Source organism: Anas acuta, chromosome 13, assembly GCF_963932015.1.
Source record: "Anas acuta chromosome 13, bAnaAcu1.1, whole genome shotgun sequence".
Lineage (NCBI taxonomy): Eukaryota > Metazoa > Chordata > Aves > Anseriformes > Anatidae > Anas > Anas acuta.
Window position 1 is genome coordinate 14,780,615 of NC_088991.1, and position 15,701 is coordinate 14,796,315.

Sequence of the window (15,701 nt, forward strand, 5' to 3'; positions counted from 1 at the left end):
ATTGATGACACCATTCATGTTAACGTATGAGAACACAAAGAACTACCTCTAACCAGTGCAAATGTCAACCATGACAACCCAAATGAGTCTCTGAGGTCAGCATAAGGTGCCTACAAGCCCATCAAACTAAAAGATGGTCTTCATCAAAAAAGTGTTATATTCTGCTACAACCTCTGCACATCTAGGGATACTAGAAGTGATGGTCCCTTTCCAGTTACTGCTGCATTGTAGGTCTGAATTTGTCTGTATCCCATTTTCTGCATCATGGCAATTTTTTTTTTTTTTTTTTTTACCTTTACAAAAATAGATCCGACTCTTCCAGCATGTATCTTGCAATGAGAGATCTGCTCTACTCAAACCCAGCGTGTTCGCTGTGCACAATGACAGAATTTCACTTTATTGCACAAATCACTCTATCCTATCCCAACTCGTGATTCGAGGTAACGTTCACAGAGGCAGAATGGAGCCAGCAGAAGCCCGCACGGCACAGTGCGCTATTGGTGAGCGGACAGCCAGAAAGAAGCACGGCTGAGGATGCTAATGTAAATGAAAGCACACGGTGCAGTCAAAGGTACATTTGCAGTGCAAATGTAAATAGTACTGCGCAGTCAAAGGACCATGACTACACAGGATTAAGGGGGCTTTGCATGATCTGGCTGCGTGGCTACAGCCCCACAAACGGATCTGTGGATTAACCACGTTGAGCAAATAGCCAGAGCAAAAAGGGGAATGGAGTATGATGCCACTCGCTGAAATTTTACTTTGTCCCAAAGCATATCCACCTCTAATTTGCTTTTGCAGATAGAAGAGGAAAAATATACAAAGCTGGTCCGTTGTCCCAGCTGTAAGGATTGCAAAACAAATGAGAGATTTGAATAAGTTTATTTAATTGTTACCAGTATTAAGGCCACCTCAAGGGAATTGTTCTTAAAAGAGAATAATTTGTGGTAGATAATAAATTATATTTTCCTCTATTTTTTTTCCCTGGGAAAAATCTACTAAGACTTTATAATTAAAAAGTCCTAAACATAGTTCAGCTAAATGTTTTTAATTGAAAAATGGTCTATTTTAAAAAATGTCCTTTTTTTTTTTCATGAAAACTGTGTTTGCTCTCTTGAGAAATGTCAACGAAAATTATTAACAGACATTCTTGATCAAAATTGCTAAATGAAACATTTCTTTACTCATGCAGTATCTTGAAGCCCTAAGATTTTAATTCCATTTCTATTTGAAAACCCTGGCCAAACAAACAAACAAACAAAACTTTCTCTAATCCCTTTTAATAACAGCAATAGAGATTAGTTTGGAAGATATAAAACGTGTTCAGGCATGCATGTGATTCACCAAGTTGTCCTTTTTCCTCTCTACCCCTCACAGATTAGAGTAATCAATCCCCAGTGACCAAGGGAGGGCTTCCTGTCTGTTTTTGTGGGTTTTATTCTTTTTAAAATTTTATTTATTTCACACTTCAGGATCATTAGTTTGGATCCGAGGCACCACAATTTGATTCCATACTTTCATATGTGTTTATAATGGAAAAAAAAAAAAAAAAAGCTAAACCAGAATATCAGCACTTCATTCAATTCACTGTCAAATCCTTTCATTATAGGTTATAATTGGATTCCTTTGAACAACAACTTATTCATTTATAAAGATCTTATCAGCATTTAAGTGAGAGCAAAAATTCATGTTTACTTACTGATGTGTATAGGTATCCTTCACTGTTCATTGCCAGATACAATTTTGTTTGAACCCCCTGAATCGCCACCACTCGTAAACCCACAGGTATGAGGTTAAACAAAGCTAGGAGAGAAAGCATATGGAAAGCAAAATTAATCCTTTAAAGTATGCAGTTTAGATAGAGAATTAAGCCATAATTACTAGAACCAAATAAAACACGTCCATTCATGCATATATTAATTTCTGCGAGCGCTATGAAACAAGACTGCTACTTTGTCTTATATAGACATTTCTACCAATAGCTCAGAAATTATCTACAGAGGATGATCAGCATATTTGCCCCCTTCTGAAGATAGTAAACTGGAGGTACTGAGAGATGAAATAACTCATCTGCCTCATGAGCAGAAGTCAGATTCTCCTGGAATTGAACAGAATTTAATTTAATTTATTTTTTACTAGTAATAAATGTGGGGGGAAAAAGAAAAAAATACCCCCAACATTTTTCAAGATTATCTCTTTATTTTTCTTTTTCAATTTAAGATAAAATTCTGTAAATGTTTTTTGAACAAAAAGGAGCAGCAAGATGAAACTCAGAAAAGTTAAAACCCTTCATTAACATCTTAAAACACCTTGGTTTAGTTTAGTCTTTTTGAGAGAAGAATGGTTTTGAATAAACAGGGTCAAATAACCTCAAAATTCAATGAAATGACAGCATATTCTTTAGATCAAGTCCTAAATCTGTCTCTTCGAAGTTGAGATGCTCTGAGTGTTCTGCTTACATTTATGCTTGTATACACACTAATAGCGGCAATATTTATAAGCAGAGAAACTTTTTTTTTTTTTTTTTTAAAGAGATACTGGTTTGTAAAATGGCAAATTATTAAAATAAGCAAAGCTCTGCCACGGCTTAGATTCTTAACTATGTTAAAAGTGAACACAAGCAATAATGAATTGAATGTTGTGTTCTGTGTTTCATATGGTAGTCACAGCATTGAGCCTGCCGGAGTTCAAGCAGTGTTTGGACAACGCTCTCAGATATAGGGTCTGATTTCTGTGTGGTCCTGTGCAGACCCAAGAGTTGGACTCGATGACCTTTGTGGGTCCCTTCCAACTCGTGATATTCTATGACATGCAGGATTAAAATAAAAAGGAGAAGTTAACAAAATTTTCAAGGACTGTTATCATACCCCAAAACATCTTCCAGACTGCTGCGTAAGTGCAGAGTTAGGGTGAAGCAATGCCAAACTGGCTCTTATTTCCAATGGTCTATTCTTTGGTTATAGGACTCTAGCCTGCTTCAGGCTGAACTTTGGTATTTAAGGGCACTATCTGAAGCCAATTTAAAACTGAATTATGAATTTGAAATATTTTTATTATTTTCCAAAAGAATTATGACCCATTATAAATACCTTTTTCAGCCTGGCAACCCTGATAATTGTCATATTTAATTACAAGAAAATTCATAGCCTGCCAGCATTTAGTACAGATCCTTAATTCTGGGTGTGGGTTTGTGAAAAACGTATCAAACCAGGAAAGCACAAATATATTCACGTCCTACCCCAATAAAGGCATAGCCAGAAGTGCCCTGGGGATGAAGAGCTAATTTCTGGTGAAAACACCCTTTGCTCAGTCAACCAGTTGGACCTCCCTGTGCTGCCCTGGGTTTATCTGAGAATCTCAGCCCCACGGAGCAGTGAAGATGGTGTGCCATGGTGAATAAGGGGTACCATGGGCTCCTGGAGGACAGAGCCTGTCTGGCTGTCCTGGCACATGACAAACTACAGTTGCTGTGCTGTGAGCTCAGGGCACTTTTGAACACTGAATTTCCTGCTCTCCGCTTTTTCTACAATGGTTGTATATAGCAGACCAGGTGGAAATATGCAGAACTAATAAATGCAGGAGATCTTAAAGTCACGTATATGTTTTTCTTTCCCCTTCATATACACAAATGTACATGCAGACACACACAGGCACACAGCCCCTACTCACATTCGCCTGCAAGCACAAAATCAGCAGAAATGGCTTTCTCTTCACTAAAACAAAATCTCTTAGCTATGTGCAGTTTTTAGCAAACAAAATGTAGACTTTCACTAAGGAAAATGCTCAGCTATGGATTTCTCATTCTTTCTATCAAATTCTTGAATTTATCTGTGGGAGAAAATATTCTCTCTGACTCAGAGAACACTCCCTAGGAGAGCCCAGTTTTGCAGTTCAACCCTCAACAAGCAGCATCTGATCTCCATTTATGCAGGAGAGCACAATTTAAAGCTCAGTATCCAAGCAGAACCTGGAGATCTCTTTTGAAAGATGCTCTTTTAAACAGTGTTTTTTGAGTAGGACAAGCAAGGGTGTAAGCATGGGCTATACTGCAAATAGTGCTACCAACCTGCCAGTGGATCAGCTGAGGACAGGGCAAAGCCTAGGTCAGTCAAGAAGATACAGCTTGCAGCCACAAGGCACCAAGATAGGCTTTACTGAGCAATTCTTGGCTGTGCTGTACTTGGCAAAGTGAGCAGAGACAGGATGCTGAGCGAAGGCTAGGGGACTTGCTGCGCCGGATGCTCAGCTGCTCTCCTCCGCAGCTGAGAATGTTTTCCTGCCATAAACGTACGTGCTCTATTTTGAGGCAAGGCGAGGGGTGGGCACACTCAGAAGCTGGTGTAGATGCTGGTGGGATTGGCAGCTGCTAGAGCACAGACTATAGGAAGTTGCAAAAAAGGGCTGCTGGGGGAGTAACACAGTCTCTGCATTCTGGCCAAGAGCAGAGCTGCGCAGCATCCTTCTCCATGAGCACCCACTGCCACCGACAACAGGCATGGGAGTCTATCGCATTTCTAGTAGTTGACCCTCATGGGGGTGGATATAACAGAAAGAGGGGCAACAAAGCCATGGGAAAATAAATTGGTTGCTACTATGATCAGTTTGCATTAGCATGAAACAATGCAGTTATTTGCATCCTAGCCTTTTCCTATTACATTTGCACTGTGTAAAATAAGGATGTAATATCCATCGTAATGAAAAATGTGGCAATGCCTAAGAGAGAGATGATCTTTGCTACAGCCATTGTGCAATACAAGCTGACATAGAATTTGAGCTGCAAAATAGAGGCAGTGGGTCACAGCTGGATTTATTAACATATACATTGCTGTGACATCTGCGTCGTCCTTGGCTTGGCCACCTGGACTTTCACATACCTTCAGCAGGGTATTGCTTCCTATGTTTCCCTATTATACAAGTCCTCAAATCTCTTTGTCTTGCCAAAACTGGGAAATAAATTCTGCCTTGATTTAAAACCTTACCTTATTTAACACGTTAAATGAGGCAGAATCTGGTTCTCAGCCAGGAAATCCCTTCCACGAGGCACTTCCTCAAATTACATGGACTCTTGGCTAAAAATGACAACTGGTGAGCTCTACAGCTCCTTGTCCCTATGTTTCACTTCTTGCCTACACTGTGCTCCAAAATCTGAGCTTTCTTTTAAACTCCTTGCAGTTGTGGATGCGACCTTGTTTTTGTGAACCATGTGTGAAACAGTGGGTTTGCAGAGATCGAAATAATTGCTTGCAAGTCAGGAGCCAAAGGGCATCCTCAGGCAAACTTCCCAATAGCTCTCAGTAGCAAATGATGGCGAAGGTGGAATCCTGTGCCCAGGCTGTCAGGAGCCTGAAACAGGGGACACAAGCTCTCCCCACCCCTGAAATGAATGCAGGAGGCAAATGCTGACATTGAAACAAGGAGACCAAGCAGACTATCACTTTAGTTTGCTCTAAAAGCTGCAGTTGCAGAGCCCCAATGCTGTGCAGCCACTTTGCTGGTCACAGCTGAATTTGAGGATGTTCCCCTTGTTAAGGGGAATTTTAATTATCTCACTACAATGCAAAGCAAATGGTCATTGAGCAAATGTTTGGTGAAGATGAAAAAAGAGAACAGCAATGACATCCTTTAGGGATGTAAAGAAGAGAACGAAGCAGAGTAGGGGTCCTCTATGATGTGGAAGGGGACAACTTCTGTGGCTCTCCTGTGGTGTACAGAGATGGGGCAAAGGAGAGATCTCTCTCCAGAAATCAGAAGAAATAATTTTAGAGGGCCTGATCCACCTAATATTCACTTGAGCAAGGATTTAGTGGAAGCCCATTATGTGGTCTCTGATCCCCAGCAAAAATCAGTCTCTCTTGAAAATGTCATTGAAAAAAATGTTGCTATTAGAATAAGTTTAGGACTACAGGACATTCAGGTCTATACATTTATCTTACAAAGAGGAATATATGCAAAAGCATGTGTTTTTTAATGACAAAAGCTCTACTACGTTTGAACAGTTGGATATCACAGCCCAGCTGCCACCATTTCTGGGCACCATTATGTTTAAGCATACAGCATTTTGGAAGGCTGATGTCCAGAAACTAGAGTTTGATATGATTTGCTTTGTAATCTGTCAAGTTATGGTAAATCTAAGGACACAATGAAAATAAAAATATTAGAACTAGACACATCCATATGAATGTCAAAAGGACAGGTTGCCATAAATCTTATCTCATTTAGAGTGTTAGAATCCCTACGAGAGGAATTCTGAGTAAAATATTTGAATGAAAAATCCCTCCAAAAATAAGATAGAATTTCACATATTTGCTCTGGTACACTAGAAGTTTATAACAATATCATGCACTGAAGGAGAAGGTAAGGTTTGCCTATATTTTCTTCTTTTTATTTTTATTTTTAAAGATGTTTATTGAATTACCCTGAAATCCTGAACCATCTGTACTGATCAGTACTGATTTTTAAAATCATAAATATCAGAAAATTCACTTGAAAGAAAAACCGTATTTATGATCCACAAGGGCCATTCTTAGCGTAGATTTTGTGCCTACACAGAGGAGAACTCAGTAAAATGGCAGAATCTTCTCAGCACTGCACTGATCTGGTCTTTGTGCCACCTTCTTCATGAGTGAGGACCTGGAGCCAGCCCTCAGGTGTCCCTACAGGCGCTATGCTTGTGTTCTGCCCTAGGGCCAGCACCTTCAGTGGCTGCAGAGGAGACCTCCAGCAGTGTAAGAGGTTCCTTCTGTCACTCAAAAGTGAATACAGGGATGTAAAAGGATTAAAGAGGGCTTATGAAAAAGTGATTGGACAAGTAAGGTAAGGTACTTCCTACTGCATCCAGCACTTATTTGGCCATAGTCAAGTGCACTATAAAAATGAAATGATGCTTCTCCAACAAGTGCTTTTTATATTAAAAAGATATAATTTAAATTAGTACTTTTTAGTAATTAAAGATGTTTGTAAAAAGGAAGGTCTGCCTGTTTATTCCCTGGTTTGTTGATCAAGTGGCCTGAAATACCTTCTCAAACACCTTTTCCTCCCAACTTCTTTTTTCAAAATGGAAACTTAGTTTAAGCTAAACAGTAAAGATGTGTGAAACATTTAAACATTTTATTTAAATACATAAAATCTACTCTCTAGTCATCTTTTCCTGTTTTCTATTAATTGTTAAAATTGTTAAATAAATAGACAGAAATCCACAGTTCTTTTTTTTTTTCCCCCTCTCAGAAAAGCTGGGGGAAAACTGGTTGGAAGTTGAAGGTATAATTAAGTTTAGAAGGAGTAAAAAAAAATAATAATAGAGAAATGTGAACTTTAAAATGATGATGAACTCACATTATGTGAGATAACACAGCTCTGTTTGAATGAATGCCTGCTTCGGAGTGGAGATAGCATTTTTCTATTTCAGGCACTCTGAGTAGGCGAGCAAATTTTCCCAGTTGAAAAAAAAAAATCTAATAAAATCCAAAGGACAGCAATGAACTTCTCTAGATTACCATGGAGATAACATTTGCTTTGTTTGTCATATGTGTCATCATTACTTTCTCTAGTTCATTATTTCTATAAGTGATTTTTATTTGCATTTCTTTCAGACCCAGTAAGTCTGAAAGACTTCTGCGTTGTGAGCACAGCGTTAATGCTGCTTCCACTCACTCAGTCATTCTAGGACAACACGTTTTGATGGACCTATATGGGAAGAATGAGACACCACAATTCACAAACACACCAGTTATTCTCATGTCACTTACTATAACTACTGTCCTCCTCTTTTGTTCCATCAATTGTTCCATCTGCTTGCAACTGCAAGTGGTATCCTTGCCTGCTGTATAGCTTTGTTACTATACCTTTAAGCTGAGGCTCTGTAAAAAAAACAATAGTGAGATTAATGTGGGAAATCCTGATGTGCCATTCCAACCAAGCAGGAAGCTAAAAACAAATCTCCTGGTTTCTTCTAAAGGCTGAGATATCAAAAAAGATTGAAGACAAAATCAGGGCAACCAGCTTAGCAACACTTTTCATTAGGGTGAGATCAAATCCGTGCCTATAAAATAAATTGCCAAAATGATTAAATGCCACTTTCTATTGTAATGTAGGCACAACATTAAAATCTGCTTCCAGTGAATACAAATTCCAACAGTGTGCTGCTTGGCCTCAGGAGTTCAGCCCTATCTCATTTCAGATTAGAAATGAGTTGGCAAAGAGTGCATTCTGCTTTTTAAAAAGGTGTGATTTCTTAAATGGAGTAAAAAGAGGACTACTATGATAGCACTAATAAGAGCTGTAGTGACAGCTGAGAGCCTAAATATATAGCAGCAAACGTTTACCACAGGAACTGCTGCAGCTCTAATAAACAAACCCCCAGTCCTCGCTGCTCCAAAGAGTACAGAGCAACCAAAGTGATAAACTACTCAATGAACATATGGAAAATGGAGGGGAGAACCCTGAAATCCAGCAATGTGTGGAACTGCAAAATAAATATTACCATAAGGATTGAGGTAATTACCTCATCAGCTAGAAGAAGAAAGATCAAAACAACATATACTTTGAATAGATTATTTTTTTTCATAACAATTCTCATATTCACAGTTAGAAAGGAAAATATCTCAAATGGTTTCAGATCATTCTAGACCAAACCAGGATTTGCTGTCAAGATTTAAAACATCTAGGTAATGCATCAGGAGTAATTGGGGGGGGTGGGGAGAGAAAAAAAAAAAAAAAAGAAAAAAAGGTCTACTGCCACTGAATCCCAATGACATCTGCATTGTAGTCATTTCACACAATTATGCTTGTCAGGAGGCGATGCATTCTCTGCATCTCTGCAGCTCACTCCACAACAATTTACTTAATTCAGAGATTGGGAAGATATCACGTATCATTTCCAACTTCCAATGTCTGAATAAGACTCATGTTTGTAATCACAGATATTAGGGAGCTCTGTTGCTATTCTTCATTTTAGTAGGAGATGAAGGGAAAGGCTTATAATAGTTTACAAAAGTATATTACTTCCTATTAGCCACCTTTAATAAGGGTACCGACAGATGCAGAATTCTTATTTACCAACTAATCTGACAAAAAATTAATGCAACCACAACTTTGCCTTCTTAACCATCCAAAAGCTGTAAAGCTTGCTTGTAAACTGCAAGCAAGGCACGTCTTCAGTGGCTGGTGAGAAAGGCAGACAGGTTAAGTGGCTAACGGCATCAATGTTTCAGCACAGCAAAGCGATAGCAACACTACCAGAGGGTTTTGCTCCTCCCATGTACAGAAAAAAACACAACACAACAAAACACAACACTCAGATCGGGGACTGAGCCTTCATGCCTGGTCTTTTGCACCTCTGACACAGAGAGGATCATGTCTGCAGGCAGCTGCATCTATGAGATTCCTAGAAAGGAACAGGGCGCTGAGGCAAAACTCTGGAAGGCATCAGCAAAAGCAATAAGCTTCTTCTGCAATCAGCAAATAAAGCAAGACACTGGCATTCTGCAAAGCAGGAAGACAAAAACAGAGCTCTAGGCTGCCAAGTTATTTAACATACAGCTAAAGAAGGTGTGTGTGGGGGGGAACTTCCCCTGCTAACATCTCCCCCACAAATAAATCACGTGTGTTTGTATACATATAGGCGTAACAGAGAGACAGACTACTGAACTGCCACTGCTACTGCGTGGGTGCACACAGGTGTGCAAGTGAGGCAGAAAGCCATGGTATGCGCTACCCAAACAAATCAGATGAACACAATCCGTGAGAGGACTAGCATATGGTACCCATGCCTATCGGATCATACAAGCCAGGAGTGACCTGTAAGTTCACTTTACCAGCCCTGAGACATTGGTCCCCCCTTCCCCACAATTGACACACCCCAGTTTGCATTAAATAAAAGAAAACAACCCCCCAAACACATAACCCTTGCCAACCTGGTCGCCTTCTTCGCCTTTTCTTGGAGCCAAAGAGTTTGACCCTGGAAAACACATTCAACTTGTTCTTGTCGCAGCTTCCCTTGCTCTTGCTGGGGCTGTTGACACACTTACAGGCATTGGACTTCTCCCGCTCCCTGGCTTGTCTCTTCTGGCGGATCAGGGAGCTGGCGATGGCTGCAGCCATGGCCGCCACCGCCCCGGCGCCACCGGCGGGTCAGGCACGCAGGGTCTGCTGGCCGGCCACGGGTGCCACGGCCAGCATGCTGCTCGGCTGTCCCCAGTGCCGGGGCTAATGCTGGGTGTCTTGGCCAATGCCACCCACCTCCAACCGGCTTGGAGCCTGGGAGGCACCAGTGCCTCGGGTCAGGATGCAACAGTTTAGGTCAAAACGGTTTTGTCAGGTGGGATTTTCCCCTTTTGATTTTCTGGTGCCTTTTTTATTTTTTTTTTAAATTTTATTCCTCCCAACTTCTGACAGAGGAAAGTTTGCAGGCAGAGGTGAGCGCTTCTATGGAGATCAAACAGGCGATTTGCAAGACATCCCTCTGAGCTTCTCCAGACGCGCTATTCACATGCGGACACGGCACATCCACTTGGTGCAAGATCATCGCATCTCTCCTAGCCCCAATTTCTCCAGTTAACTTTTCTCCCCACCCAACCCCTCCCCATTCAAATCCCAGCAAACACCTGTTAGACTCCAAGCAGGGTCTGTCCTGTTGCAGGGGGGTTTCTGGATCCTTTTTCCTCCTCTCTCTCAAAGAAGAGATCCGAAGCAAGTGGCAATGGAGACACCGGGAGGAGGTGCTGATGCCTGGAGCCTTGGCTGCTTGCTGCCGAATGCCTCGGGAAGCCTCTTCCCCTCCACTCCTTACAGGTGCCGCTGCCAGCGCAGCCTCCCCTCCACGGATGCTTTCGCCTTTTGCTCTGCAACACTTGTCACCAGGCGGTAAACAGCCAGAGCTCCCCTGACAGCCCCGGTCGCCGGCAGCTCGGCGCTGATGCTGCAGCAGCCGTAGTCCTCAGGCAGCAGATGCACGCACTCGCGCACACCCCACGAGCTGTGCGCTGGCTACAGAAATGAGGCGACGCAGCAAGCAAGCCCCTTATCGCCACCCTCCCCTCCTCCTCCTCCTCTTCCTCCTCCTCTTCTCTCAGGCTCTTTGTGCGGGGAGGTGCAGCGGGGGCCCCGGAGCTGAGGGTGGGCTGCGGGAGCTAGCGCACCGCGGCTGCTGGCCCTGGCTGTCCCCAGGGGGCTGTGGGTACCTGGCGGTGACAGAGCCGCCTCCCGGGGAGGCGCAGACACCCAAACAAACGTGACCGTGATGAGCAAATAGCTGGCACCAGGTTTTCGACAGGGGAGGACACCTGGGTGGCACCTGGTTGGAAGCAGAGGGGCATCAGCCCCAGTTCCCCCCCCAGTCCTGCTAGGGAGGGTCCCCTCTGCCCCACTGGTTTATTGGGGCTCTTTGCTTCCCTCCTTTCCTCCCCCCTCACACCTCCTTCCAGCTCCAGTCCGCCAACAGGGACTCAGAGAGGGCAATTCCCTTGTCACTGCAACGTTCTCCCTTGTCCCTTTGTCCCCCTCACAGGGCTTCTGTATCCCCTGGGGGCTATGGCACAGTGCGGGGACCTGGGCAGGGAGAAGCAGCAGTGCCTGGAGACTGGGAGCAGAGCCTGGTGACACACCTGGCCACCCCACCATGGTTAACGCCCTGCAGGGCAGACACCAGCCCCTGCACACATCTGTGCCCCAGGATGCAAGAAGCAGGAAGTCCTTGGGGTCTCCCTGCAACATCCCCCTCCCTGTTTTTCAGCATGCTTTCAATGGCTGGAGTCTAAAATAAAGGCAATTCAGGTTAGAAACAAAACAGAGGTTTGCAACCCAGATGGCAAGCAACACTTGAAACAATTAATTTCAACCTGAGGCAGAGGGGATTTGCAAACCCTTTTAGGGCTGAGGCAGGGTGGGATGTCCTGGAAGGGGGAGGCTGAGGACTGAATCCTTGCAGGATCTGAGCTCTGCAGAGCCAGGATGGCAAAGGGCTTCCACCAGGCAAGCCCAAAGCTGCATCCTGTGTGTCCTGGCCCAAACCCAGCCCCCCCTGGGTCTAATCAAAAGCAGACTGATGCAGACAGGTCCGTGGGACAGTGTGAAATCTCAGGTGTGATTTCAGACTCAGAGAGACATCGCAGGAAACCTGCCCCTCCTGCCCCTTCTGTCTCTCCTCCACACACCCCTGGCAAAGCCACATGCTTCTCTCCTCCCTCTCCAGGCTCACACACTGTGGTCCCAGGCACCCACAGTGGAAAATGTGCCACCAAATATTAAAACGCTATTCACTATACCTTTACAAACATTACAGTCCTTCCCCTATTTAGAAACAGCTCGTGACAGTTGCCAATCTGTTTCCTCCAACTGGGAACTCCTGCCCAGTAAAACATGTTGTATGGCCTGGTCTTACTAACAGAAATAACCATAACGCGCAAGTTTTAACACGATGTTGGATTGAATGTACGTGTGCCATCACAGCCTGAGACCTTGACAGCTAACTCTGTGTATTGAATGTGGCAGCCCCACATCTGTGTCTGTAATGCCTCTCTTCTGCATGAGATACGTGTATACATATACACTGACATGCATAGGTATATTCATATCCTCACTTACCTTTACAAATGAGGCACTTTATAGTGTTCACATATTCAGATTAAATAAAAACTTTTAATTTTTTATTTGTATAAATAGTAGGGTAAAATATCTAATTCACAAGCTCCACAACTACCCTCATCTGCCAGTCCACATAAGACATGTGAAATGCAACCCAAGAGACAGACAGTTGGATATTATTAGTAATAACTCATCCTACTCAGCTCACCGATATTGTACTGTGAATTTTGACATCTTTCCACTTTCAATACAGTCACAAGTGAAACTTGTTTTTCCTGAGACTCACCCATTACTTCATACATATTCTCAGTTTGGAAAACAGTGTTTGATCTTCAGATCAAAGTAAAGCTGCCTCATTGTGATCTGTCCTATAGGTCAGATGACATTTAATTTTCACAATGAATTTGTGAAACTCAGAATCTGGCTAACCTTGAAAATCCTGGGGAAAAGCAGTATATACAAGCAGCATTTAGGATATCTTTCTGCCAGCATTCCAGCCTGCATGCTTAAAATCCATAAAAAAAATTCATTTGCACAAATGTTCCTTGACAGATAACTGAGAGGAGTAAAAATAGCATATATGCATAATCAGATTTAAGTTTCAAAAAACAGTGCTCTGTTGTGTTGTTGTTGTTTTTTTTTTTTTTCTTTTTTTCTTTTCCCCCATGTTCAACCTCTCCATCTATCGGTACTCCTACAAACATGTCTTCATTTACTATAAATGGCATATAAAAATGAAGATCTTGTTGGGAAAATGCCTTTGGTACAGGGCCAGTCTTTGGACTACTTTGGTTTTACAGATATGAAGAAGAAAAAAAAAACAAAAACAAACAAACAAAAAAAGAACACAACAGCAACCAAAGAACAGCTTTGTTTTCTTGGAATAGCAAGAGCTTCTCTCTCCTTACCACACTATAAAGGTAAAATAAGATTCCAAGCAATTTTTTGAATGTAGAACGCAACCAGGCACTCTCTGAATTCTCTTCCTTTGTGTGTGATTATTGAAACTGGGCAGACTTAGAACTAAAAAGTAAATTGTCAGCCCCACTTCTGTCAGGAATTAAGTACCTTTTAAGAAGTCAGCATGGGACAGACCTGTTGTTACTCTCAGAGATGGGAGCAGCTGCACTGTTTTGAAGTAGACAAAGACCTCACCCACTTTTGATTTATATTTTAAATCTCAAATAGATGTTGAATTTGTATGAAAATTTTATTATTATACAACTCTGATTATTAAAAGGTATCAGCCTCCCATCACTGGCCCAAACTGCAGGTGAGCACCATTGGCTGTTTACCAAATTAAAGGGAAGTGCAACACTACTGTTTTTAGCTCAGTCTTCCTTGAATCCTTTGCACTGTGGTGAGCTGCAGAACGCTTCTGTTTTCCATGAGCTTGAATTGATCCCAGGCACCTGTGGGCAGCACTGTCCTGAAACATAGAGCAGGTTCTGACAAGCTGCAGTGGCTTCACAGCGTGCCTGGGTGCCAGCCGCAGTCTGCGAGCACAGGAGTCCCTTTTCCCCCACCGCTGCTCGTGTGTGCTATTTCAGCACGTGAACGACAACAGATGTAACTGAGCACAGAGCAGCATGCCAGTGCAACACTGCTGCCAGAGCAGGGAGCACGTGGAGGAGACGGCACTTTGCGGCTGGTGACTGGCGCACGAGCCCGATGTGTGACTTGCCAAGGGACCCAAGCTCCTCTGCACCCTACAAAAGCACTGCCAATTCTCATGACATGTTCCTAAAAGTACCAGTAACTTGGGTCCAAATATCCCATCCTCAGACTAACCTGTATGCTCAGGGATTTCTTCTTCCCCTATAAACAAGCACGACAAGATGTATAGTAAGTCCTTTATAGAAAGGTAAATGCTGGTTAGAGCAAATTTTGCATGAAAATGGAGACCAGAAATAAAATCACAAGCCAGATGCACACATCGCTCAGCCCCACCTAAACACCAAATCACACCTCTGTATTTACAAGAGTGAAACTGCTTTGATGTGACAGAAAATTGCAGGTGGTCATGGAGTCCTTTGCAAGGTTCTCTTTTTCTCGCTCAGGTAACATATCCCTACTGTTACCAAACACACAGAATAAAAAAGCTTCCAGAGTCAAGCTTATAGACTGTTTCCACTGCCTACCCTTCCAACAAGTAGAAAATTATTTTCTAAAACGTGCCACCAGAATCACTTCTCTCCCTTTTCAGGTTGAGATAAACAAGACTTCATCCAGTCAGGTATGACACAGCAGCACTGAGGCCCCCAGTGATTTTTTTCCTCATCTAAGTAAACAGAATTACTATTCACCAGGAAACAGAGTTGTTCAGACCCAAGCCCCGCATCAGTTCGCTCCTCCATGAGACATCCCGTGGAAATGACTCAGCCTTTCCTCTGCAGCCAGCTCTGTGGCTGGACACATGGCTGCAGAACAGCGAGTATCTGGGTGCTCTCTGCCTCAGGAGCGAGCACGGTTTGCTGCCTGGTTAGCTACTGCTGAAAGCCTGGTTTTATTTTTTCCAGCAGCACATAAGAGCCAAACTGAGAGTCATCTAGAGATTTATTTTTAAGTGCAAGGTGAAAGAAGATGCTTGTGGAAGAGCTTTGCCTTCAGGCAGCTCCAGACCAAGAACTCAGATTTGATGATATTTTAGTCAACAAACCAACTGGGCTACCTTAAAATTAATGAACAGAAAAGGATTAGCTTTAATAATCAGCTACAAACATTTTAAGAGCGGTACTGCCATAAACAGAAGTAATTTTATGCCAAGACTGAAAGGCATCTGTTTATAATGGCATGGATGTTCCTGTTTGTGCCTCTGCCCTGATTCTCTGCAAAAGTGCACTGTGCATCCCTGCCAGTAACAGGAAAAAATCAAAATTCCTGTGACATCAGTGTAGACATGTCAGTTGGACTGACTTTAAATAACAGTTCACATGTTGTGTGTGTGGAAGCCCAGTCTATTCTATAGCTTTAAGGATTAGGCAGCTGGTTCATTTTTATTTTCACAGGATGCAAAATCATGAATCCCAACACCAGAAGAGGCCCCAGCATAACATACATCTGTGGTGCACAGGACTGGATGTGCTGAAACTGGCCTCCATCCAGCAAAGCAGAGCAGCACA

At 42.7% G+C, this 15,701-nt stretch overlaps 1 protein-coding gene across 4 annotated transcripts in view; it reads right to left on the reverse strand.

The window, feature by feature from the left end:
* Window positions 1-15,701, reverse strand: part of FGF13 (fibroblast growth factor 13) — a 233,279-nt gene that overhangs the window by 49,496 nt on the left and 168,082 nt on the right. For 2 of the 4 annotated variants that reach the window (XM_068696665.1, XM_068696664.1), the window contains 2 exons: window positions 7,746-7,856; window positions 1,700-1,803 (listed from right to left, as the gene is read on the reverse strand). In XM_068696665.1, coding sequence (XP_068552766.1) covers window positions 1,700-1,803; window positions 7,746-7,856 — 215 coding nt within the window. Of the gene's footprint in view, window positions 1-1,699; window positions 1,804-7,745; window positions 7,857-9,911; window positions 10,564-15,701 lie in introns of those variants that run through there. The other 2 variants (XM_068696666.1, XM_068696663.1) reach the window with 2 other exon arrangements.